Here is a 27,942-nt window from a genome sequence, read left to right as displayed (position 1 = left end):
CTCCATCACTCTACTTCTTGGTCAAATAGCCCTTACACAGCCTGGAGGTTTTGGATCATTGTCCTGTTGAAAAACAAATGATAGTCCCACTAAGTGCAAACCAGATGGGATGGCGTATCACTGCAGAATGCTGTTGTAGCCATGCTGGTTAAGTGTAACTTGAATTCTAAATAAATCACAGACGGTGTCACCAGCAACGCACCCCAACACCGTCACATCTCTTCCTCTATGCTTCAAAGTGGGAATCACACATTCGGAGATCATCTGTTCACCCACTTTGCGTCTCACAAAGACATGGCTGTTGGCACCAAAAATCTCCAATTTGGACTCATCAGACCAAAGGACAGATTTCCACTGGTCTAATATCCATTGCTCATGTTTCTTTGCCCAAGCATGTCTCCTCTTCTTATTGGTGTCATTCAGTAGTGGTTTCTTTGCAGCAATTTGACCATGAAGGCCTGTTCATGCAATTTCCTCTGCGTGAACAGAGGATGTTGAGATGTGTCTGTTACTTGAACTCTGTGAAGTATTTATTTGGGCTGCAATTTCTGAGGCTGGTAACTCTAATGAACTGATCCTCTGCAGCAGAGGTAACTCTGGGTCTTCTTTTCCTGTGGCAGTCCTCATGAGAGCCAGTTTCTTCCTAGTGCTTGATGGTTTTTACGATTGCTCATTGAAGAAACTTTCAAAGTCTTTAAATTTTCCGCATTGACCTTCATGTCTTAAAAGTTAATTTGTGGAATTTCTTTCCTTCTTAATGTGTTTGAGCCAATCAGTTGTGTTGTGACAAGGTAGGAGGGGTATACAGAAGATAGCCCTATCTGGTAAAATACCAAGTCCATATTATGGCAAGAACAGCTCAAATAAGAAAAGATAAACTACAGTCCATCATTAATTTAAAACCTCTACAGGATCGGTGTCCCCTCTGCAGGACGGTTGAGCTAACGTAGGCTAATGTGATTAGCATGTTGTAAGCAGGTTGTAAGTAACAAGAACAATTCCCAGGACATGATATGGGCAGAAAGCTTAAATTCTTGTTAATCTAACTGCACTGTCCAATTTACAGTAGCTATTACAGTGGAAAAAAATACCATGCTTTTGTTTGAGTGCACAGTTATGAACTTGAAATATATTAATAAACCAATTAGGCACAGATATGCAATGGTTCATTGAATCGTGCATGTTTTTTTATTTGTATTATCTTTTACCAGATCTAATGTGTTATATTATCCTACATTCAATTTATATTTCCACAAACTTCAAAGTTTTTCCTTTCAAATAGTATCAAGAATATGCATATCCTTGCTTCAGCTAAAGAGCTACAGGCTGTTAGATTTGGGTACTTTCTCTAAAGTGTCCTATCCTTGTTTTTTATTTAACCTTTATTTAACTAGGCAAGTTAGTTAAGAACAATTTCTTATTTTCAATCACTGCCTAGGAACAGTGTGTTAACTGCCAGGGCAGAACAACAGATTTGTACCTTGTCAACTCAGGGATTTGAGCTTGCAACCTTCCGGTTAATAGTCCAACACTCTAACCACTAGGCTACCCTGTCGCCCCAACAAGGCACACCTGTTAATTTTAATGCATTCCAGGTTAGCATGAGGTTAGCATAAAACTTTTAGAGAAAGACTCGTTTTGTTCTCTTTTCTCTCTGTTCTATTTTACTGGAAGCGAAGCACCTCATGAAGCTGGTTGAGAGAATGCCAAGAGTGTGCAAAGCTGTCATCAAGGCAAAGGGTGGCTACTTTGAAGTATCAAATTCATCAATCAATTTTATTTATAAAGCCCTTTGTACATCAGCTGATGTCACAAAGTGTTATACAGAAACCCAGCCTAAAACCCCAAACAGCAAGCAATGCAGATGTAGAAGCACAGTGGCTAGGAACAACTCCATAGAAAGGCAGAAACCTAGAGAGGAACCAGGCTCTGAGGGGTGGCCAGTCCTCTTCTGTCTGTGCCGGGTGGCGATTATAACAGTGCATGGCCAAGATGTTCAAGCGTTTATAGATGACCAGCAGGGTCAATTAATAATAATAATCACAGTGGTTGTAGAAGGTGCAACAGGTCAGCAACTCAAGAGTAAATGTCATTTGGCTTTTCAAAGCAGAGCTTTCAGAGTTAGTGACAGCAGGTGCGCTAGAGAGAGAGGGAGTTGAAAACAGCAGTTCCGGGACAAGGTAGCACACCTGGTGAACAGGTCAGGGTTCCATAGCCGCAGGCAGAACAGTTGAAACTCGAGCAGCAGCATGACCAGTTGAACTGGTGACAGCAAGGAGTCATCAGGCCAGGTAGTCCTGAGGCATGGTCCCAGGGCTCAGGTCCTCCAGGAGGAGAGGGAGAGAGATAGAATTAGAGGGAGCATACTTAAATTTACACAGGACAACAGATAAGACAAGAGAAATACTCCACACATAACAGACTGACACAAACTATTGCAGCATAAATACTGGAGGCTGAGACAGGAGAGATCGGGAGACATTGTGGTCCCGTCTAAACAATACCCCCGGACAGGGCCAACCAGGAAGGATATAACTCCACCCACTTTGCCAACACACAGCCCCCACATCACTAGAGTGATATCTTCAAACCACCAATTTACTACCCTGTGACAAGGCTGAGTATAGCCCACAAAGATCTCCCCCACGGCACGAACCCGAGGGGGGCGCCAAACCCAATCTCAAAAATAAAATATAGTTTGATTTGTTTAACACTTTTTTGGTTACTACATGATTCCATATGTGTTATTTCATAGTTTTGATGTGTTCACTATTATTTTACAATGTAGAAAATAGTTAAAATAAAGAAAAATCCTGGAAAGGGTCCAAACCTTTGACTGGTACTGTTTGTTAACTTGAACTTGTTTGCATTCAGCATTGTTCTAAGTAATTGCATGGCTTCAATGTGGAAATATATACATAGAATTCATACTGATATAGGGGCTAGACCTATTGTAAATTGCATTATAGCTGAGCATGAACATGCCAAACCTTGTCAATAAGCAAGATAGCGTTCATTATTGATAAGGCCTACAAAAAGAGTGAATAATTTGAATCAAATTCTAAACAATACAACTTGTTTGAAATAGGCTCTGTCTAAATCCATTTACAGGCACCATTTCTCCCTGTGGGCATCTAATATTAAAACAACAGAGGATTTTAAGCATGGCTAAAATAGTGTAGGCCTGCCTACAATACATACTGTAGATAAAAAGGGAATGCCAGGTCACTGTTTTGCTCCTCTAAAACTTGATCATTAATAAAGCTTCGATGATTAAGATTTATTTCCAAGCTGTCTCAAGAGCCAAACCCTTTTGTCGATGGTCTTGAATAGCCTATACTTGATTTTATTGGACAGGACAAAAAGAAAACAGCCTTCATTGAGAAGAGGGGAGGCTATGCTCGGTTTTTAATAAAATAATACGAAGTGGGAAAAAAACATGCATTTTTGAATGTTTCTAAATACGAAGTATACAAGCTCCAAAAGCACAATATTATTGTTCCATGTGCATATGCTAGTGTGCGTCATGGCTGGATAGGCTGCGTTTCCGCTGTCAAAATTAATGCCATAACCAACCATGTTACCTCTAAAACCAGCTTTTGGTTGATTTTAAATACCCCTACCAGCGCTGCCTGAAATTAGCACGTTGGAAAATGTTTTTAAGGACACACCTCAAATATACTGAACAACAAAAATAAACGCAAGTGTATTACTCGCGAATCTCCTACCCCACATTATGATAATCAAAGCAATTGTTTGACGGTGGTCAAATAGTTTTTTGTGTAGTGTGTCGAACAGATTGTGGCATCGGTTCAAATCTCACAAGTTTTTACCCCCCTTTGAAATGTAGAATTACATTTATTGTGTTAGTGTTTTGAGAAGTGCAGCCTAAACCTTGTAAATTACGATTACATAATGAGGAGCTTCTTGTTGGGAGTCCCTTTTGCAAACAACACATAGGCTACTGGCACTGTTACATAAATAATTGTCATTACTAGAGGCTATATTATACTTAACAAAAATATAAACGCAACATGTAAAGTGTTGGTCCCATGTTTCATGAGCTGAAATGAAAGATCCCAGAAATGTTCCATGTGCACAAAAAGCGGATTTCTCTCAAATGTTGTGCACAAATTTGTTTACATCCCTGTTAGTGAGCATTTCTCATTTGCCAAGATAATCCATCCACCTGACAGGTATGGCATATCAAGAAGCTGATTAAATAGCATGATCATCACACAGGTGCACCTTGTGCTAGGCCTTTAAAAGGCCACTCTAAAATGTGCAGTTTTGTCACACAACACAATGCCACAACACTGCAAGAACGTCCAGCAGAGCTATTGCCAGAGAATTGAATGCTCATTTCTCTGCCATAAGCAGTACGTCCAACCGGCCTCACAACCGCAGGCCACGTGTAATCACGCCAGCCCAGGACCTCCACATCCATCTTCTTCACCTGCGGATTGTCTGAGACTAGCCATCTGGACAGCTGATGAAATTGAGGAGTATTTCTGTCTGTAATAAAGGCCTTTCGTGGGGATAAACTAATTCTGATTGGCTGGGCCTGGCTCCCCAGTGGGTGAGCCTGTGCCCTCCCAAGCTCACCCATGTTAGGGCCTAATTCATCTATTTCAATTGATTAATTTCCTTATATTAACTGTAACTCAGTCAAATCGTTAAAATTGTTGCATACTGCCTTTATGTTTTTGTTCAGTATATTTCCAACCTTCCCATCTGGGCGCAAGCGAGCTGAGACAGGTAAATTGCCCATCCTTGCGCAACAGTTTGAAAATAGCAGAGCGCTGACTTTACAGGTTGAAATTGCAAACAAACGGCCGTTTGACACTAACGCAGCCTTATCGCCAACTGAAAATAGAGCCCTGAATGTCATATTGCTCAGTGTTTGAGAATTAGTTACTTATTATATCTCGATGTGTGCCCAATGCTGCCCCTCATCCATGATTCTCTGCTGGGCGTCCAATATCAAGTATGTCGAGTGTGGTCTCAATCAAATGATCCATAGCCTATACTATAGGCTATAGGTCTAGGCTATACCAAGAGCATGCTCAGAAAAGCACAGAGCAAAGTTATATTTTTAAGAAAATGTACTTCCTTCCCTTATATTTTGCACTGCTGAGATGATGTATATTAAACACTGCTACACTGCATTACACACTGCAATGGATAGGCTATCAGAAATATTGAGCCCTGGCCAAAAAAAGGCAATATCTGTGTGTGAGGACTATACCTTCCTGTTCAGTTTGAGAGGGAGAGCACGCAGATGAGAAGGAGGACCTGAGGTAAACTTGCTACTGCTATAATTGATTTGAAAAAAAACAATATGTTTCATTGCCCATAATGAAGCTATTTATATGGCTCACAATAAGCCATATTTGAGTAATTTACATACCTTACGTTCAGTGGCGAGTTTTAGCACGTAAATCTTGCTGGGGCAAATAAAAAATAATGCATGCCAGCAAAGCCACTACACAACACAACACTAAATAATACATTAATTGCACTATAACGGTGACAATCCGTGCCCACAAACTGTTAAGGCCTACATAAAGCTGTCCCAACAGTAGAGTCCCAACAGCAGTCCCAACACTTTACCACTGCTGCATCCACCGAGAGGCTCTTGCTGCGAAGGGAATGCCTGACAGCTTGAAAGACATTTTGGACATGACAGTGAAAATGGTTAACTTTGTTTTGCATAGTATTTTCTGCACTATGCAATGACATGGGCAGCAACCATGTTATTTACAACATACAGAAGTGCGTTGGTTTTATCAAGGGGCAAAGTACATTACACATTACATTTTTTAAACAAAAATTACAAAAAAAATTCTCCCTAATTTTGTGGTGTCCAATCGATAGTAGTTACTGTCTTGTTTCATTGCTGCAACTCCCATACGGACTTGGGAGAGGAGAAGGTTGAGAGCAATGCATCCTCTGAAACACAAACCAACCAAGCTGCACTGTTTCTTGACACAATGCACATCCAACCTGGAAGCCAGCCACACCAATGTGTCAGAGGAAACACCGTGCGCCTAGCGACATGGTCAGCGGGCGCTGCGCCCGGCCTGCCACGGGAGTCGCTGGTGTGTGATGGGACAAGGATATCCCTGCCGGCCAAGCCCTCCCTAACCCGGACAACGCTGTGTGTGCCACCCCATGGGCCTCCCAGTTGCATCTGGCTGCGACAGAGCCTGGGCTTGAACCCAGAATCTCTGGTGACACAGCTAGCACTGTGGTGCAGTGCCTTGGACCACTGCGCCACCTGGGAGGCCCCATATTTTTAAAATACATTTTTTAAACTTTTTTTAAAATTGAGAGACGAGCTTAAAGTTTTCTTTACTGACCATAATTTTCACTTGTCTGACCGCTTGCATGATTACGTGTTTCTCACACGACTGGCCTATCTGGGTGATGTTTTTTCTTGCCTGAATGATCTGAATCTAGGATTAAAGGATTAAAGGCACTCTCCGCAACTATATTCAATGTGCGGGACAAAATTGAGGCTATGATTAAGAAGTTGGAGCTCTTCTCTGTCTGCATTAACAAGTACAACACACAGGTCTTTCCATCATTGTATGATTTTTTGTTTGCAAATTAACTCAAGCTTACTGACAATGTCAAATGTGATATAGTGACGCACCTGAGTGAGTTGGGTGCGCAATTACGCAGGTACTTTCCCAAAACAGATGACACAAACAACTGGATTCGTTATGCCTTTCATGCTCTGCCTCCAGTCCACTTACAGATATCTGAACAAGAGAGCCTCATCGAAATTACAACAAGCAGTTCTGTGAAAATAGAATTTAATCGGAAGCCACTGACAGATTTCTGGATTGGGCTACGCACAGAGTTTACTGCCTTGGCAAATCGCGCTGTTAAGACACTGATGTCTTTTGCAACCACTTACCTATGTAAGAGTGGATTCTCGGCCCTCACTAGCATGAAAACTAAATACAGGCACAGACTGTGTGTGGAAAATGATTTAAGACTGAGACTCTCTCCAATACAACCCAACATTGCAGAGTTATGTGCATCCTCTGAAGCATACCCTTCTCATTAACCTGTGGTGAGTTATTCACAATTTCCGATGAACAAATAATGTTTTATATGAAAGTTGGTTAAGTATTGATTATTATAATATTATTATTTGTGCCCTGGTCCTATAAGAGCTCTTTGTCACGTCACGTGAGCTGGGTTGTGACAAAAACTCACACTCATTCTCGTGTTTAATAAATGTATCGTATAGTGTGTGTGTGACAAGCTTACAATAATGGCAAAAAGCAACATTTGAGAGTACGCTGACCCTGGCACTAGATGGGGTATGCAGCTGGAGGTTGAATGTTTGAAGGGGTACGGGACTATGAAATGTTTGGGAACCTCAGATTTAGGCTATATATTGTTATTATTTCAAGGCTATAGCCTGCCATTATCAGGTATCAAGGTAAGACCCAGATGTAGACCGTGTCAAAGTAACCATGTTCATTACAGAACAGGGGCAAAGGTACAAGACGGCAGGCAGGCAGGCTCAGGGGCAGGCAGAGTGGTCAGGCGGATGGGTACAGGGCCAGGATGGGACTAGACGAGGAAAGAGAGACTGGGGAAAACCAGGGGCTGACACAAAAACGCTGGTTGGCTTAACAAAAAGACGAACTGACAACATACAAACAGAGAACACAGGTATAAATACACAGGGGATAATGGGGAAGATGGGCGACACCTGGAGGGGGATGGAGACAATCACAAAGACAGGTGAAACAGATCAGGGTGTGACAGCCATTTAAGAAAGAAATTGTGAAGCATTTGTAACACTTGCAGGAGCGCTCAGCATTTCAACGCATATCACCAACATCACTTCAACTACAAACCTATACATTTTTCATTTACGATGTATAAAATGACATTTAAAAAAATTATTACTTAGAATTAAGTAATAACTAAATGAAAAATGTATTTTTAGGCTACAACCTTTTTAATTAAATTTTAGAAACACAAGTTTGGCCATTGCATTGAGATATGCATGCCTAGTTTGTTAATTTAGCCTAGCAGATGCTCTTATATCCCCATGCACTAGCTAATCAGTCAACATAAATCTATTTTGTAACAACAATATCATGGAATAAAATAGAATCAATTAGAAAATGGACGTTTCCCAAATGAAAAAAAAGTTACAAGTGCATATAGGCCTACCCGATGATATGCGACTGCTGTGTTAAAATATGAATGGCTTTTTCTCCAATTCATTGATGATCAGATACTTCAATTGTAACTGGTTCTGTTGCGCTCCATTTTTCCAGTTGATAGACAACTTTAGCACTGTTCCAAACTTAGACGATCCTCTTTTTCAACAATTGCCTGTATAGAAATCAAAACCTCTCTGGTGCTGCAGCATGCAAATATTCTACTTGTCTCCAGTGATGTAAAATTATGTAGAATTGGATGAAATGCGTTTATAAAAGGCTTATTTTTTTATGGATTCATACAGTGCTTTTATTATAATGGAGATCTTTTCACCCCTACCCTTGTCTGCAGTGGAATGTGAATCCACAATCTTATGGCTACTTGCCATGTAATGCTTACAAAATTAGGAACATTTTCTAAAACTGCATATCTAAAGGCTCTGGTCTGTCCTAGGAGTTAGGGTAAAGTGTAGGCATGTTCTCTGCTATCCACTTTGTTTTAATTACTAATTAGGGTATATGGAAGGGTCACTTGTTTTTTTGTTCAAGCATTCATGGAGGGTAGGGTAAAAATATATTGTACTGAATGGAGGGCCATCCATTTTCATTTCAGAAAGGTCAAATTTTTCCAAGTATTCCTCACTATAAATAACTTACAGTCCCGGGTGCTGAAAAAAATATATTTTTGCCCTCACTACAGATGCTATATTGGTCCGCTAATACAGCACTATTAAATGACGAGTGCACTACTTTTGCCCCCAATAAGTATTTGTAAGAATATGAGTTATTTAAACAGCATACATGTACAACTGGACAACCTGGTTTCTGCATCTTAGAAAATGTCAGTACTCTTAGATAGATGGATATGTTTTGCCAATACTGTTTTGTCATTACGTAGGCCTATAATAGCCGCAAAGACACTTTATTTGCAGGTGTGAATAGGTCTTTAGTATTTGATACCACTTACTTTAAGCTTTTCAAATAAGGTTCCAAGTTTATTGCAACTGGTACATAAATGCTTGCTATGACTGGTTACGTCTAGTCTATGACACCAGGCTGTGCTATAATGTATCCTCAAATAAATACATTTGTTCCAGTAATCGGAAGAAATTATACTTTTTGATACATTTAACCATATCAATGCAACTTTGTTGCATTTCTTTGGTTTGGGTACTTGGGGGCGTGTCGTTCCATCGTTTCGGTTTGATTGGTTTAAATAGTATGTCATAACATACCCGCCCCTCTTCCCTAGAACTAGGAGATAGGGAAGTTGTCTGACAATAATTAGCCAGCAGAAATACTTTTTAGGTCACGAGAAAATAGATATGAAGTTCTTAAATAGGTGTGGTGCATAGGCGTAGTGTATAGGTGTAGTATAAGTTACATTTACATATCCTACACTTCCCACAGGATATAAAAAAACTAGAAGTCGCCTTCTAAGCTTGGTGAGTGTCAAAGAATTCTAGCGTGCTAACGTTAGCTTGCTTGCTAACCTCGCTAGCTAGCAATTCCGCTGCGAGTTTGCTAATTGCTCGTTCCTTTAATTTGTGTATTAATCTATATTCCACTGACAGCTAGCTGCCTAACGTTAGTTATCCTGACTGTTAGCTTGCAAGAAAGCCAACTAACAGCTAACGTTAGCAACTGTCTGACAATTGTAGAGTAGCTAGCCAAAAGAAGAGTAGCTAGCTATCCAACATCAGCACAAACGAATCCTTAATAAACCCATTGGCACGGTCTATTGAGTGACACACCGGATATTACTTTGGATAAGCATTTATGACCCATATAATAGTTTCCCTGTGGCTATAGGTGGGAACTAGCCCAGTAACGTTACTGATCGACACCTGCATTCTAACTCAATATCTGCATTAGATTTTTACCCAGTTGATTGCGAGGATCTGATCATTCTGTTTCCTATTATCTGACCACGAGTTATGTAACTGACAATGTGGCCTACAGGGATGCATAGTGTCATTGTCAGGATAGGAATTGATCTGTTAGTTACCATGGAGTACTGTTAAGTGTAACAACATCACTTAAAATGTGAATCTTTCAGTGAAGGAAAAGGCCAAGTTGCAGAGCTCTTGCTGTCATGATGATCTGTCAGACCTGTAGTTTCTTAATATCAAAGCAGTGTATTGATGTAATAGCTCATCATTTATCAATTTTATCCAAAGGGAACGACGTGCCTTCTACGCTACAACCAGACTCATCTCCTTGTCACTATGCCGTTCCCCTTTGGGAAGTCTCAGAAGAACCCTGCGGAGATTGTGAAGAGTCTGAAGGAGAACGTAGCTTACTTGGAAAAGCTGGATGCGGCAGAAAGCAAAAAATGTGAAAAGGTCAGGCGATACCTGTGGACTGCTGTTTTGAGAGCATAGTAGAAATTGTCTCTGGGCATTTGTTGGTTAAAGTTGGTCTTTCACATATGAGCATCCAGACTGCAACTTCATATAGCAATGTTGTGAGTCATTGGATGTGTCCGAAAAGGCACCCTAATCCCTACATAATGTGCTACTTTTGACCAGAGACTCATATGGGTTCTGGTTAAAAGTAATTCAATATATTATAGGGCATAGTGCCCTTTCAGGCTTTATTAACTAAGTGCTGTTCCCTCATATTTTCTTGTCTCCAGGTTGCAGAGGAGGTGTCTAAGAACCTATCATCTCTGAAAGAGGTGCTGTGTGGTTCAGGGGACAAGGAGCCCCAAACGGAGGCTGTGGCCCAACTTGCCCAGGAGCTGTACAACACCAACCTCCTCATTGCTCTCATTGCAAACCTGCAGAGGATTGATTTTGAGGTAGGGAAATGTTCTAGCCATTCGTTTTATACTGGGGGTGAAATTGATTTTTCATGCTAGAGTAGTGGATAGTTAAAATCAATACAGAAGAGGGAGGAGTATAAATACAATGTGATCACACACACCACTGTTTGATTGTAGCGTTTGAGAGGTCCACTCACAGAATATTTCTGCTCCACAGTGCTTTAGTCCTACACCCAAATGCAGAGGGACTTGGGGAGCCACAAGATTCTGTGTGTGGGCCTCTCATACCTTTATCAGCTTTTTTGGGGGGGATGTGCATACCACCCTCCTTCCTTGATTGTAATGTTTCTCATGTAATGTTTCTCATGTAATGTTTCTCATGTAATGTTTCTCATTGTTGTCCTCCAGGGAAAGAAGGATGTGGTGCATCTGTTCAGCAACATTGTGCGGCGCCAGATTGGCACCCGTACACCCACGGTTGAGTATATCTCCTCACACCCACAGATCCTCTTCATGCTGCTGAAAGGGTGAGTCTCAAAGCTGCCCATCTGCCATCTGTTAGATCAGCTAGATAAGCAAGAAGCATGGATTTATATTTTTTTTGTTAGGTATGTACCCATTAAGTGACATTGTAGGCTCTTAACGCACTTGTTTGTTCATTTACAGACCCCCATGCATACAACCTCAACATATACTATATGAATAATTCTTAATCCCCAACAAAACACACCCACACAGTAGTGTTGAGTTGTGGCATGAATCCCAACTTTGCAGGTACGAGAGTGCAGAGGTGGCTCTGAACTGTGGGGTGATGTTAAGGGAGAGCCTGCGTCATGAGCCCCTGGCACGCACAATTCTCTTCTCGGAGGAATTCTACTGCTTCTTCCGCTATGTAGAGTTCTCCACCTTCGACATCGCCTCAGACGCTTTCGCTTCGTTCAAGGTAAATTGCTGCTGTTCTCATGGCTGTATGTCCTGTGTGTTTAGCGCTTAATATAAAGACAGCCTTGTCTGAGCCAGAATGGCCCATAGGGCAGGAATGTATCTCCTGTTTCTGTAGTGTGAAGCAGCTTGATGTACTGTGTACATCCCCTGTGCTTAGTATGTTATGTAATATCCTGATCTTTTCTCTCAAATGTGTTGCTAGGATCTTCTCACAAGACACAAGATTATGTGTGCAGATTTTCTGGAGACCAATTATGACCGGGTGTTTACAGAATATGAGAAGCTACTGCATTCCGAGAATTATGTCACCAAACGGCAGTCCCTAAAGGTACTTTCTGTTATCACTGTCACCAAACCCAACATTTTAAGTTAGTTTTGACCTCACGTGATTCATTGATGAATTTCTTCTGTCACAGAAATACAGTGCATTTGAAAGTATTCAGACCTCTTCACTTTTTTCACATGTTGTTACAGCCTTATTCTAAAATTGATTAAATTGTTTTTCCCCTCATCAATCTACACACAATACACCATAAAGACAAAAAAAAAGTTATGTTTGCAAATGAAAAAAAAAAAAAAAAAAGGCAATATTTCATTTCCGTAAGTATTCAGACCTTTACTCAGTACTTTGTTGAAGCACCATTGGCAGCGATTACATAGTCGATTCTCCTTACGTATAACACTACAAGCTTGGCACACCTGTATTTGGAGAGTATCTCCCATTCTATGCAGATCCTCTCACACTCTGTTAGATTGGATGGCCAGTGTCGCTGCACAGCTATTTTCAGGTCTCTCCAGAGATGTTCAATCAGGTTTAAGTCCGGGCTCTGGCAGGGCCACTCAAGGACATTCAGAGACTTTTCCAGAAGCCACTCCTGCGTTGTGTTGGCTGTGTGCTTAGGGTCGTTGTCCTGTTGGAAGGTGAACCTTCGCCCCAGTCTGAGGTCCTGAGCACTCTGGAGCAAGTTTTCATCAAGGATCTCCCTGTACTTTGCTCTGTTCATCTTTCCCTCGATCTTGATTAGTCTCCCAGTCTCTGCTTGTGCATTTTACTGAGGAGTGGCTTCCATCTGCCCCCTCTACCACAAAGGCATGATTGGTGGAGTGCTGCAGAGATGGTTGTCCTTCTGGAAGGTTCTCCAATCTCCACAGAGGAACTCTGGAGCTCTCGCAGAGTGAACATCAGGTTATTGGTCACCTCACTGACCAAGGCCCTTCTCCTCCGATTGCTCAGTTTGCCGGGCGGCCAGCTCTAGGAAGAGTCTTGGTGGTTGCGAACTTGTTCCATTTAAGAATGATGGAGGCCGCTATGTTCTTGGTGATCTTGAATGCTGCAGAAATGTTTTGGTACCCTTCCCCATATCTGTGCCTCGACACAATCCTGTCTCTCAGCTCTACGGACAATTCCTTCAACCTCATGGCTTGGTTTTTACTCTGACATGCACTGTCAACTGTGGGGCTTTTATATAGACCGGTGTGTGCCTTTCCAAGTCCTGTCCAATCAAGTTTAGAACATCTCAAGGATGATCAATGGAAACAGGATGCACTGGAGATAAATTTAGTCTCATGGTTTTGAATAATTAATAAGGTGTTTAATTAACAAGGTCTCATAGGTTTGAATAATAAATAAGGTGTTTCTGTTTTATTTTTAATACATTTGCAAGAATTCTAAAAACCTGTTCACTTTGTTATGTGGTATTCTGTGTAGATTGATGGAAAAAAATAATTGAATCAATTTTAGAATACGGCTGTAACAAAATGTGTAAAAAGTGAAGGTCTGAATACTTTTAGAATGCACTGTATCTTCCTAACTTATCCTAAAAACAATTATGTTTTGCAGCTCCTGGGAGAGCTTCTTCTGGACAGACACAACTTCACTGTGATGACCAAATACATCAGCCGGGCTGAGAACTTGAAGCTGATGATGAACATGCTGAGAGACAACAGCCGCAACATCCAGTTTGAGGCCTTCCATGTCTTCAAGGTGTGTAGACATGTTGTGTTCTTGGAGGGTGCAGGCTGAGTGTGCAGATTCTGGCCTCATTCTCAGCCTGTCCTATTTTCCACCGTTTTGGGTTACTTCATCTAAAATACATGTTATTAACATTTACATCCCCTCATCTACAATTCTGTCTTTATAGAGGATGCATAAATATTCATGCCTTTAAATACTTCATTATAACTTAATACGGTTGTAGTATTGTATTTTGTTAAGGAATTAACCAATTAGCATATACGGAGTGTACAAAACATTAACACCTTCCTTGAGTTGCACCCCACATTTGCCCTCAGAAAAGCCTCAATTTGTCAGGGCATGGACTCTACAAGGTGTTGAAACTGTTCCAAACGGATGCTGGACCATGTTGACTTCAATGCAGTTGTCAAGTTGGCTGGATGTCCTTTGGGTGGTGGACCATTCTTGATACACACAGGAAACTGTTGAGCGTAGAAAAACCCAGCAGTGTTTGTTCTTGACACAAACTAGTGCACCTGGCACCTACTACCAAACCCTGTTCAAAGGCACTTAAATATTTTGTCTTGCCCATTCACCCTCTGAATGGCACACATACACAATCCATGTCTTAATTGACTAAAAATCCTTCTTTGGGGGGGGGGGATCACGTGACCTTTGAACGAGATGGCCGCGTGAACTAAGAGCTTCGCACAAGTAGTTTCCAATTCCTAATCTTACCTCCACTTCAAGTTTAAACTCCTTTAGCTTTAGTAAAAAAGTCATGGTGGCTACAAAAGGCGACACTACAGGTGACATTTTTACCCCAGACTCGAGCATTAGCGACGGAAAAAGCCTCCAAGAAGAAGCTAGCTTCAGAAAAAGCTTGTGCCATTAGCCAGGAGCAAGAGGACCCATTCCCCCCCGAGGCCCAATGATTGCCAACCTCGCACTCTGTCGAAGACATCCTTTCTGAATTGAGATCCCAACGTACAGAACTCAACATTAAATTAGATGCCATTAACTCAGCTCAGTGCGATAGGGGGCAGGGTGACAATCCTGGAAAACGCTTTGCCTGACATCAACAAGAACCATAAACGCGGGGCGCCTGGAGGAGGCAGAGGGGCGAATCCTATCCATGGAAAACTTTTTGCAGATGCCATGGAAACAATAGCATGTGCTTAAAAGAAAATAAAGCATCTGGAAGAGAAAACAGAGGACTTGGAAAACAGGGGGCGAAGGAATAAGGGAAACATGCCACTGATCCGCTTCCTGCAAGACAATCTTCCCGAGTGACTCCATCTGTCCACCAACAGGCCCATAGAACTCGAGAGCTCACCGATCACTGAGGCCCCCACCAGCCAGACAACCTCCGCGCCCAATCGCCATACGTTTCCTGAGATTCACCGACAAGGAACGAGTCCTACAGGCAGTGAAAATCAACACAATCACAGTGGGAAACGTCAAACTCACTTTACACCAGGACCTGTCAGCTGGAATACGCCGAAAGCGCCGTGAGTTTGACGAGGTGGAGAAATACTCCATTGACCGAGGCATCTTCAGGGGATTCAAATACACAAACGAGCTCAGGATTCTTCACCAAGGAGCCCTGCAACACTTCAAAACTTCTGAAGAGGCAAAATGTTTTTTGAAAGACAATCCTGGTCAATGAGAAACGGACCAATGCCTAAATGTGATTAATGCTATTACTAAAGGAGATAAGACTACATATAGCCGATATCCAAAGACCCACCCGCCCTGCTAAATGTCATTATAGCCGTCCAATTGATATTTATTTTCCTTTCGCTGAGAGGGATAGGCTCTATAGCCTAACCTAGGCCTACTAACGTTTCAGCCTACTTTTATTTCCCCCTTTCTTTTGTCGCTATTATTATGTCCCTTGGGGAGGTATATGTAGGCTGGGCTATTGATTTTATTTTCTCCCTCATTTAATGTGGTCTGGACGGGGGGCTGCGTTGTCATTTACTCAATGTGGGGCGGAGAGGAGAGGGTGAAGCATTTCTTTGCTAGGGAGAGGAAGACGCTGTGCGTTACTAACTGTTCCTGTTTTTTCGGAACACAGAATTGAGACTGAGCTGGGGTGGGGGGGGGGGGGGGTGGTGTGTAATAGATCCAACGGGGATGTGTTGAGTTGTTTGGGAACTCGGCTGGGGTGCTAAGAGATTGTTATTTTATGTACACCATATATTTTCCTTTTATGTGAACGCAGCTGTAACTATTATCCACTTTTACTAAAGTTTGATGACGATGACTAGTACCTTAAATCTATTGACATGGAACTGCCATGGTCTCGGTCATGCAATAAAATGGAAAAAGATACTATGTGCTCTAAAAACGCCTCTGTGATGCCGAACATGCCAGACTCTGCAGAGCTTGGGTGGGACAGGTGTATTTCTCATCTTTCAAATCAAACAGTAGAGGTACAGCCATACTTATCCATAAGAATGTTCCATTCGTAATTGACAAAAACATATCTGATCCGGAGGGGAAATTTATTTTGATAACTGGGTCACTGTATGGTCAACCAATTACTATCTTAAATATATATGCCCCTAACACACACACTCCTGCTTTCATGTCAAAAATGATAACCCTGTTCAATGAGCATTGTGTCTCCTTTGGCGTGGTGGCCGGAGATTTTAATTGTACCCTTAACCCAAACCTAGACAAATCATCTCAAGTCCCCACCACAAATCCTAGATCTGCAAAGATGTTGAACTCTCTTACTAAAGAGATGGGACTGATGGGTATCTGGAGAGAGACTAATAGCTCATCTATGGACTATACATACTACTCTAATGTCCATAACACCAACTCCCGTATAGATTACATTTTTATCCCAAAGAGTTGAATAAATTCATCCACGTGTGCAATCGGACCCAAAGCACTTTCAGATCACGCCTTTGTCCACCTCCGCTTTGACCTCTGCAAAAACATCCCGAGGTCAAAGAGCTGGAAATTCAACACCTTCCATGTTATCAAACAAAGCGTTCCATACATTGGTAACTACATGGATAGACAACTACACACAAGACAACAAAGATTCTCCTGTTTCTCCGGCCACAATATGGGACGCTGCTAAAGCCACACTAAGAGGTCATCTAATTGCATATGCTTCCTTTAAGTAAAAAGCAAAGGAAGCACATAGGCTCGATCTCGAGAGGGAGCTGGAATGCTGTGAAAAAGTACATTAACAATCCCCAGACAGCACCTCCTGGAGTCAACTTAAAGCAGCCAAAGCCAAACTAAATTTGGACTACACTCGGCATAATGTTTTTTATTTTCTTTACTAAACAGAAATACCATGAGTATAGCAATTGGCCTAGTAGATTGCTGGCTTACCAATTAAAAAAAGAGCAATCACAGAGCGTACAATCATGGCTATCCGAACAGCAGAGGACGAGGTCACGAGGTTTACTGCAAACTATATACCTCTGAGAGAAAACACATGGAGGCAGAACTCCACTCTTTCCTAGAGGGAATCTCGCTACCTAAACTATCAGAGACCGACCAAGAAGATCTCAACTCCTGAGGATATCCTGGAGGCAATTACCTCCATGCCACCTAATAAGTCCCCAGGCCCAGATGGATTCCACAGAGAGTTCTACAATGTTTTTTGGACCCAGCTCAGCCCTAGCTTTATGCCAATGCTGGAGGATTTTTGCAAAACGGCGTTCTCCCAGACTCAATGCACACAGCTCGCATTAGTGTTGCTCAAAAAAGACAAGGACCCTCTATCCTGCTCGTCCTTCCGGCCCATAAGCTTGTTGGATTTCGAATACAAAATAATTACCAAATTGCTCGCCAAAAGACTAAACACTCTTCTTCCCAAAATAATACAAGTGGACCAAACTGGATTTATTAGTGACAGATACTCTTCTGATAACATTCACCGTCTTTTTGATATTATTGATCAAGTAAATGCACAGAAGACCCCTGTCCTGCTGGCTTCACTGGAAAAGGCGTTGGAGAGGATGGAGTGGAGCTTTCTGTTTTCAGTCTTAAAGTTCAATATGGGCCCAAATTTTATTAAATGGATCAAATCACTATACTTTCATCTAAATGCCATGGTGACTACTAACTAACGGAACTCTGACAGATTCCCTCTGGAACGGGGCATAAGACAGGGGTGCTCGCTGTCCCCCTTGCTCTACTTGTTGGGGGCGGAGCCGCTGGCAGAGTTGATAAGGAGCAATCCAAGTATTATGGGTGTTTCTGCAGGCGGCCTGCAGCACAAGATTTCGCTTTATGCTGATGTCTTGCTTTACATATCCAACCCTGAGAAATCCCTCCCTCCCATTTTAGACACAATTGCTCAGTATGGCAAGTTTTCAGGTTATAAGATCAATTTTAACATCCACTGGCTCAATATTACACTCACCAGCTCTATGAAGACACTGGAAAGGACACAATGGAAGACGCAGGGGTTTCAATACCTTGGGGTCTTCATAACACCAGATCTAAATAGCCTTTTCAAGGAAAATTATCTCCCACTCCATGATTGAATCAAGAACGATCTCCAAACCTGGATCTCCCTCCCAATTAGCTTAGTAGGAAGAATTAATGTAATCTGTATAAACGTCCTCCCTAGACTGAACTACTTATTTCAGATGCTCCCATGCTATCTCCCAGTTTCATTTTTCAAAACAACTAACCAAAGCATCACCAAATGTATATGTGGCAAAAAAAAACCTAGGATCAAGTTTTCCACTCTATCGAAACCTGAATCTAAGGGTGGTCTTGCCCTTCCCTCCCTTCAATTGTACTACTGGTCTGCCCAAATCCGCAACATGCTAACATGGATCACAAACAGACAAGTCAATGGGGATTCAGATAGAAGCGCAATCCTGTGGTTCATTGCGCCTAAACTCAATTATATTCATTAATAACTTTAGTGAAGTGGGCAACATAGCCAAAACCTTTGTGATTCACAGCACCCTACTAGCGTGGAGGGACTGTAAGAAATACCTGGGAATTTCCTCCCAAATATCTTCTCACTCGCCTATAGTAGGCAACCCAGACTTGCCAAAAGCCCTGAGGGATGCCAACTTTAATCTTTGGTATACTCTAGGTATCAGGACCTTTTCAGACCTATTTCATCAGAAAACTACTACACTGAAATCCTCTCGAGCTCTGCAGTGAATTCAATGTGCCAAGATCCCATAAAAAAAACAAACTTTAAATTAGACATGTAATTTCCTCATTTTACTTCCAAGAGGAGGTTTAGAACTCAGTTTGAATGAAGTTGAAACCCTTCTTGTCACAGCACAATCCATTAAAGGCAAAATATCATATCTATAGACTCCTTTCTGAGAAAGGAGGCTCCTCCTTTAATCATTTGAAAATAATTTGGGGAAAGGACCTTGGTCTGACTATCAGTGATGAGTTATGGGCGGAGGTTTGCGACAGGGTATACTGCTCCTATACTAATGAAAGAATCTATTTACACTTTTGTACAAATTTTATTTCACTCCTTTTGAGACTCCATAGAATGAAAACAGACATGTCTCCTAACTGTAAAAGATGTACCTCTGAATGTGGAACCTATATGCATGTATTTTGGAACTGTAGAGAGATTGCCAGAACCTGGCAATCTATACATACTGCTGCACAGAAAATACTAGATGTACAGTTTGATATGACCCCGTGTATCTATCTTCTTAATGCCCAGCAGAAAATTTGCTTATGACTATTACATACTTTGCTAAGAAATGTATACTTATATTGTGGGCCTCTAATACCTCTTCTAAATTTAAACTGTGGATTGACCAGATTGTTGACTTTCCCCCTCTTGAAAAGCTCACTTATGACCTCCACAAGAGACAGCCCAAGTTTGATAGACTCTGGTCTCCACTACTCAACTATATTTCAAATTGGACAGAGTGAATGGGCAGATTAGGGAAAAGAGCAGATGCATTGTGTAAGGTGCTGTAAAATCTAAAAACAAATTATTTGCTTGTCTCAGCGAAGGCTAAAAATAGCTAATAAGAACCTTGATGGTGCTGCTGCAAGTTTTATATACATATTTATTTTTTAATTGTTATGTATGTATGTGTATATATCACTTTGAGATATCAGCTGATGTACAAAGGGCTATATAAATTAATTTGATATATATATTTGTACATCAGCTGATATCTCAAAGTGCTGTACAGAAACCCAGCCTAAAACCCCAAACAGCAAACATCTTCCGTCAAGATAGAACTGCCAAAGGGGGAGGAGTTAGCCTGCAAAGTAATGTCATACTTTCCAGTTCCATACCCAAACAGTTCGAACTACTAATTCTGAAAATTACTCTCTCCAGAAATAAGTCACTCACTGTTGCCGCCTGCTACCGACCCCCTTCAGCTCCCAGCTGTGCCCTGGACACCATTTGTGAATTGATTGCCCCCATCTAGCTTCAGAGTTTGTTCTGTTAGGTGACCTAAACTGGGATATGCTTAACATCCCGGGAGTCCTACAATCTAAGCTAGATGCCCTCAATCTCACACAAATCATCAAGGAACCCACCAGGTACAACCCTAACTCTGTAAGCAAGGGCACCCTCATAGACGTCATCCTGACCACCCCTCCTGACCACCCATCAAACGACCACCCCTCATCACTGTCAAACGCTCCCTAAAACACTTCTGTGAGCAGACCTTTCTAATCGACCTGGCCCGGGTACCCTGGAAGGACATTGACCTCATCCCGTCAGTTGAGGATGCCTGGTCATTCTTTAAGAGTAACTTCCTCACCATTTTAGATAAGCATGCTCCGTTCAAAAAATGCAGAACTCAGAACAGATACAGCCCTTGGTTCACTCCAGACCTGACTGCCCTCGACCAGCACAAAAACATCCTGTGGCGGACTGCAATAGCATCGAACAGTCCCCGCGATATGCAACTGTTCAGGGAAGTCAGGAACCAATACACGCAGTCAGTCAGGAAAGCTAAGGCCAGCTTCTTCAGGCAGAAGTTTGCATCCTGTAGCTCCAACTCCAAAAGGTTCTGGGACACTGTGAAGTCCATGGAGAACAAGAGCACCTCCTCCCAGCTGCCCACTGCACTGAGGCTAGGGAACACGGTCACCACCGACAAATCCATGATTATTGAAAACTTCAACAAGCATTTCTCAACGGCTGGCCATGCCTTCCGCCTGGCTACTCCAACCTCGGCCAACAGCTCCGGCCCCCCGCAGCTCCTCGCCCAAGCCTCTCCAGGTTCTCCTTTACCCAAATCCAGATAGCAGATGTTCTGAAAGAGCTGCAAAACCTGGACCCGTATAAATCAGCTGGGCTTGACAATCTGGACCCTCTATTTCTGAAACTATCCGCCGCCATTGTCGCAACCCCTATTACCAGCCTGTTCACCTCTCTTTCATATCGTCTGAGATCCCCAAGGATTGGACAGCTGCTGCAGTCATCCCCCTTTTCAAAGGGGGAGACACCCTGGACCCAAACTGTTACAGACCTATATCCATTCTGCCTTGCCTATCTAAGGTCTTCGAAAGCCAAGTCAACAAACAGGTCACTGACCATCTCGAATCCCACCGTACCTTCTCCGCTATGCAATCTGGTTTCCGAGCCGGTCACGGGTGCACCTCAGCTACACTCAAGGTACTAAACAACATCATAACCGCCATTGATAAAAGACAGTATTGTGCAGCCGTCTTCATCGACCTTGCCAAGGCTTTCGACTCTGTCAATCACCATATTCTTATCGGCAGACTCAGTAGCCTCGGTTTTTCGGATGACTGCCTTGCCTGGTTCACCAATTACTTTGCAGACAGAGTTCAGTGTGTCAAATCGGAGGGCATGCTGTCCGGTCCTCTGGCAGTCTCTATGGGGGTGCCACAGGGTTCAATTCTCGGGCCGACTCTTTTCTCTGTATATATCAATGATGTTGCTCTTGCTGCGGGCGATTCCCTGATCCACCTCTACGCAGACGACACCATTCTATATACTTTCGGCCCGTCATTGGACACTGTGCTATCTAACCTCCAAACGAGCTTCAATGCCATACAACACTCCTTCCGTGGCCTCCAACTGCTCTTAAACGCTAGTAAAACCAAATGCATGCTTTTCAACCAATCGCTGTCTGCACCTGCATGCCCAACTAGCATCACCACACTGGATGGTTCCGACCTTGAATATGTGGACACCTATAAGTACCTAGGTGTCTGGCTAGACTGCAAACTCTCCTTCCAGACCCATATCAAACATCTCCAATCGAAAATCAAATCAAGAGTCGTCTTTCTATTCCGTAACAAAGCCTCCTTCACTCAAGCTGCCAAGCTTACCCTAGTAAAACTGACCATCCTACCGATCCTCGACTTCGTCATCTACAAAATTGCTTCCAACACTCTTCTCAGCAAACTGGATGCAGTTTATCACAGTGCCATCCGTTTTGTCACTAAAGCACCTTATACTACCCACCACTGCGACTTGTATGCTCTAGTCGGCTGGCCCTCGCTACATATTCGTCGCAAGACCCACTGGCTCCAGGTCATCTACAAGGCCATGCTAGGTAAAGCTCCGCCTTATCTCAGTTCACTGGTCACGATGGCAACACCCATCCGTAGCACGCGCTCCAGCAGGTGTATCTCACTGATCATCCCTAAAGCCAACACCTCATTCGTCCGCCTTTCGTTCCAGTACTCTGCTGCCTGTGACTGGAACGAATTGCAAAAATCGCTGAAGTTGGAGACCTTTATCTCCCTCACCAACTTCAAACATCAGCTATCTGAGCAGCTAACCGATTGCTGCAGCTGTACATAATCTATTGGTAAATAGCCCACCCATTTTCACCTACCTCATCCACAGTTTTTATTTATTTACTTTTCTGCTCTTTTGCACACCAATATCTCTACCTGTACATGATCATCGGATCATTTATCACTCCATTGTTAATCTGCAATATTGTAATTATTCGCCTACCTCCTCATGCCTTTTGCACACATTGTATATAGACTCCCCTTTTTTTGTCTACTGTGTTATTGACTTGTTAATTGTTTACTCCATGTGTTACTCTGTGTTGTCTGTTCACACTGCTATGCTTTATCTTGGCCAGGTCGCAGTTGTAAATGAGAACTTGTTCTCAACTAGCCTACCTGGTTAAATAAAGGTGAAATAAAATAAAAGCAATGCAGGTGTAGAAGCACAGTGGCTAGGAAAAACTCCCTAGAAAGGCCAAAACCTAGAGGGGAACCAGGCTATGTCGGGTGGCCAGTCCTCTTCTGGCTGTGCCGGGTGGAGATTATAACAGAACATGGCCAAGATGTTCAAATGTTCATAAATGACCAGCATGGTCAAATAATAATAATCACAGGCAGAACAGTTGAAACTGGAGCAGCAGCACAGCCAGGTGGACTGGGTACAACAAGGAGTCATGTCAGGTAGTCCTGAGGCATGGTCCTAGGGCTCAGGTCCTCCGAGAGAGAGAGCATACTTAAATTCACACAGGACACAGGATTGGACAGGAGAAGTACTCCAGATATAACTAAGTGACCCTAGCCCCCCGACACATAAACTACTGCAGCATAAATACTGGAGGCTGAGACAGGAGGGGTCAGGAGACACTGTAGCCCCATCCGATGACACCCCCGGACAGGGCCAAACAGGAAGGATATAACCCCAATCCACTTTGCCAAAGCACAGCCCCCACACCACTAGAGGGATATCTTCAACCACCAACTTACCATCCTGAGACAAGGCTGAGTATAGCCCACAAAGATCGCCGCCACGGCACAACCCAAGGGGGGCGCCAACCCAGACAGGAAGAGCACATCAGTGACTCAACCCACTCAAGTGACGCACCCCTCCGAGGGACGGTATGAAAGAGCCCTAGTATGCCAGTGACTCAGCCCCTGTAATAGGGTTAGAGGCAGAGAATCCCAGTGGAAAGAGGGGAACTGGCCAGGCAGAGACAGCAAGGGCGGTTCGTTGCTCCAGAGCCTTTCCGTTCACCTTCACACTGCTTGGCCAGACTACACTCAATCATATGACCCACTGAAGAGATGAGTCTTCAGTAAAGACTTAAAGGTTGAGACCGAGTTTGCGTCTCTCACATGGGTAGGCAGACCGTTCCATATATATGGAGCTCTATAGGAGAAAGCCCTGCCTCCAGCTGCTTGCTTAGAAATTCTAGGGACAATTAGGAGGCCTGCGTCTTCTGACCGTAGCGTACGTGTCGGTATGTACGGCAGGACCAAATCGGAGAGATAGGTAGGAGCAAGCCCATGTAATGCTTTGTAGGTTAGCAGTAAAACCTTGAAATCAGCCCTTGCCTTGACAGGAAGCCATTGTTGGGAGGCTAGCACTGGAGTAATATGATCATTTTTTTTTTTACATATAAAGTGGGGCAAAAAAGTATTTAGTCAGCCACCAATTGTGCACTGATAATCTCCCTCGATCTGTGGCTCCACGCAAGATCTCACCCCGTGGAGTCAAAATGATCACAAGAACGGTGAGGAAAAACTCCCAGAACCACACGGGGGGGGGGGCTAGTGAATGATCTGCAGAGAGCTGGGATCAAAATAACAAAGCCTACTATCAGTGACACACTATGCTGCCAGGGACTCAAATCCTGCAGTGCCAGACGTGTCCCCCTGCTTAAGCCAGTACATGTCCAGGCCCGTCTGAAGTTTGCTAGAGAGCATTTGGATGATCCAGAAGAAGATTGGGAGAATGTCATATGGTCAGATGAAACCAAAATAGAACTTTTTGGTAAAAACTCAACTCGTCGTGTTTGGAGGACAAAGAATGCTGAGTTGCATCCAAAGAACACCATACCTACTGTGAAGCATGGGGGTGGAAACATCATACTTTGGGGCTGTTTTTCTGCAAAGGGACCAGGACAACTGATCCGTGTAAAGGAAAAAGAATGAATGAATGAATGGGGCCGTGTATTGTGAGATTTTGAGTGACAACGTCCTTCCATCAGCAAGGGCATTGAAGATGAAACGTGGCTGGGTCTTTCAGCATGACAATGATCCCAAACACACCGCCCGGACAATGAAGGAGTGGCTTCGTTAGAAGCATTTCAAGGTCCTGGAGTGGCCTAGCCAGTCTCCAGATCTCATAGAAAATCTTTGGAGGGACTTGAAAGTTTGTGTTGCCCAGCAACAGCCCCAAAACATCACTGCTCTAGAGGACATCTGCATGGAGGAATGGGCCAAAATACCAGCAACAGCGTGTGAAAACCTTGTGAAGACTTACAGAAACCGTTTGACCTCTGTCATTGCCAACAAAGGGTATATAACAAAGTATTGAGAAACTTTTGTTATTAACCAAATACTTATTTTCCACCATAATTTGCAAATCAATTCATTAAAAGTCCTACAATGTGATTTTTATGGATTTTTGTTTTCTAATTTTGTCTGTCATAGTTGAAATGTACCTATGATGAAAATTACAGGCCTCATCTTTTTAAGTGGGAGAACTTGCACAATTGGTGGCTGACTAAATACTTTTTCCCCACTATATATATATATATATATATATATATATATAGAACTTTATTTTTTTTAAGCCTGTCACATCTGTGATTGTGAAATGTGTTGTTGGTTGATTTAAAAAAAACAAGAGAACTTAATAAAACTTTAAATTGAAAAAATAAATAAAAATCCTTCTTTAACCAGCCTCCTCCACTTCATCGACACTGATTTGGAGTGGATTTATGAAGTGACATCAGTAAGAGATCATAGCTTTCACCTGGATTCACCTGGTCAGTCTATGTTATGGAAAGAGCATGTGTTCCTAATGTTTTGTACACTCAGTGTATACTAAGGTACATTAACCAGGTGACCAACTACAATAGATTGTCATGCTGTAGCACCATTCAATTCAATAGATCTTTATTGTCCCTGAAGGGCAATTCTTGTGCAGCATAAAAATAATTTATAGGTACCCCATTAACCCTGTTCTGTCTGGTCTTAGGTGTTTGTGGCCAACCCCAACAAGACCCAGCCGGTGCTGGACATCCTGCTGAAGAATCAGGCCAAGCTGGTGGACTTCCTGAGCCGTTTCCAGAGAGACCGCTCCGAGGACGAGCAGTTCTGTGACGAGAAGATTTACCTGATCAAGCAGATCCGTGACCTGAAGAGGCCCACAGCATCAGAGGAGGCATGAGGGAGACAGGCAGGCGGACAGCACCAGAGGAGGAATGAGGGGACAGCACCAGAGGAAGCATGAGGGAGACAGTCAGGGGGACAGCACCAGAGGAGGCATGAGGGGACAGGCAGGGGGACAGCGCCAAAGCACAGGTAGTGGTGATGCTAGTGATTTTGGTTGGGGCCTTGGAGTATTCAGAGAGAGAATGATAGTGAGAGAAGCATACTTAACTAGATTCCATTACTCTGCCCTTCTCTTAACTTCAAACATAGGAACAATATACTGTACAAAGTCGCCCCCCCCCTCCCCCACACGCAACAGGAGTGACCCGAGAACTGTTAGTTAAACCATAGATCTATTTCAGCCAGCAGGTATGACATCAATGCACTTAGTCAGATGATGGTTTATTGAACCTTAAACACACCATTAGCCTCTTTAATAAGCACAGTAGCACACCTGAGCAATTTCCTGGGAAATCAGGATAAGTGGTCCACAAAACAGAATACACTCTCCCCGACACAGACTCCCCAAACCTTACATGAACTTTGAAATGGATTTGTAAGCTTTTAAAGACCGATGTCCTATATGATATTTTAGGGATTAGAATATAAAAATAAAGATTATTTTGCTGGGGTTATTCAGTTAACATTTATTTTGTAGTGGTCTTGTTTCTGACACCATACTTAACTAATTCCATAATATGTTGGTTTATTGCTTAGCTTTGGATAGACTCTTGGGTCAGAGTAGGTCATTGTAGTCTTTAGTTGATAACACGGTAATTATCTTCTGTCCATCTCCTACTGACAAACCCTGACAATGGAAGGCTCAAAGACGTGAGTCCGCAACAACTGCTGTCCTAATAGGAGCCATCCATCAGAGATGACAGTAAAAAAAAATATATATATATGAAAACATGAATCAATGCTATGATAGTAGGGCCCAGGCTAGTGGACTATAATAGAACCTACAGATGGTTTTAGTAGGGCCCAGGCTAGTGGACCATAATAGAACCTACAGATGGTTTTAGTAGGGCCCAGGCTAGTGGACCATAATAGAACCTAAAGATGGTTTTAGTAGGGCCCAGGCTAGTGGACTATAATTTTAGATGGGCCAGGCTAGTGGACCCTACAGATGGTTTTAGTAGGGCCCAGGCTAGTGGACTATAATAGAACCTAAAGATGGTTTTAGTAGGGCCCAGGCTAGTGGACCATAATAGAACCTAAAGATGGTTTTAGTAGGGCCCAGGCTAGTGGACCATAATAGAACCTAAAGATGGTTTTAGTAGGGCCCAGGCTAGTGGACTATAATGAACCTACAGAAGATTTTAGTATGGGCCAGGCTAGTGGACTATAATAGAACCGACAGATGGTTTTAGTAGGGCCCAGGCTTGTGGACTATAATGGACCTACAGAAGGTTTTAGTCGGGCCCAGGCTAGTGGACCATAATAGAACCTAAAGATGGTTTTAGTAGGTCCCAGGCTAGTGGACCATAATAGATCCTACAGATGGTTTTAGTCGGGCCCATGCTAGTGGACCATAATAGAACCTAAGATGGTTTTCGTAGGGCCCAGGCTAGTGGACTATAATGGACCTACAGATGGTTTTAGTTGGGCCCAGGCTAGTGGACTATAATAGAACCTACAGATGGTTTTTGTAGGGCCCAGGCTAGTGGACTATAATAGAACCTAAAGATGGTTTTAGTAGGGCCCAGGCTAGTGGATTATAATGGACCGACAGATGGTTTTAGTAGGGGCCAGGCTAGTGGACTTTAATGGACCTACAGATGGTTTTAGTTGGGCCCAGGCTAGTGGACTATAATAGAACCTACAGATGGTTTTAGTAGGGCCCAGGCTAGTGGACTTTAATGGACCTACAGATGGTTTTAGTAGGGGCCAGGCTAGTGGACTATAATAGAACCTACAGATGGTTTTAGTAGGGCCCAGGCTAGGCTGCACCGTGATCTTTGGCAGCC

General features: G+C 42.9%; 1 protein-coding gene across 1 annotated transcript; it reads left to right on the top strand.

The window, feature by feature from the left end:
- The first annotated feature begins 9,441 nt into the window (after positions 1 to 9,441).
- Positions 9,442 to 26,622, top strand: LOC135545612 (calcium-binding protein 39-like). Its single transcript, XM_064973353.1, has 8 exons — positions 9,442 to 9,640; positions 10,376 to 10,540; positions 10,834 to 10,998; positions 11,371 to 11,489; positions 11,737 to 11,905; positions 12,110 to 12,235; positions 13,748 to 13,891; positions 25,797 to 26,622. Exons 2-8 carry the CDS (start codon positions 10,424 to 10,426, stop codon positions 25,986 to 25,988), a joined length of 1,032 nt encoding a protein of 343 aa, XP_064829425.1. The 5' UTR covers positions 9,442 to 9,640; positions 10,376 to 10,423; the 3' UTR covers positions 25,989 to 26,622.
- The last annotated feature ends 1,320 nt before the right edge of the window (positions 26,623 to 27,942 follow it).

Source organism: Oncorhynchus masou, chromosome 9 (assembly GCF_036934945.1).
Source record: "Oncorhynchus masou masou isolate Uvic2021 chromosome 9, UVic_Omas_1.1, whole genome shotgun sequence".
In the NCBI taxonomy this organism is placed as follows: Eukaryota; Metazoa; Chordata; class Actinopteri; order Salmoniformes; family Salmonidae; genus Oncorhynchus; species Oncorhynchus masou.
The sequence above is the reverse complement of the archived record's forward strand: the minus strand, read 5'-3'. Positions and strand labels throughout refer to the sequence as shown.

What these genes read in the sequence shown, in the direction of transcription:
- LOC135545612 (XM_064973353.1), top strand. Translation starts at nt 10,424, where the DNA reads ATGCCGTTCCCCTTTGGGAAGTCTCAGAAGAACCCTGCGGAGATTGTG. An exon ending in CCAAACGGCAGTCCCTAAAG is followed by an intron (nt 12,236 to 13,747) that starts GTACTTTCTGTT and finishes TATGTTTTGCAG; the next exon opens with CTCCTGGGAGAGCTTCTTCT. An exon ending in AGGCCTTCCATGTCTTCAAG is followed by an intron (nt 13,892 to 25,796) that starts GTGTGTAGACAT and finishes GTCTGGTCTTAG; the next exon opens with GTGTTTGTGGCCAACCCCAA.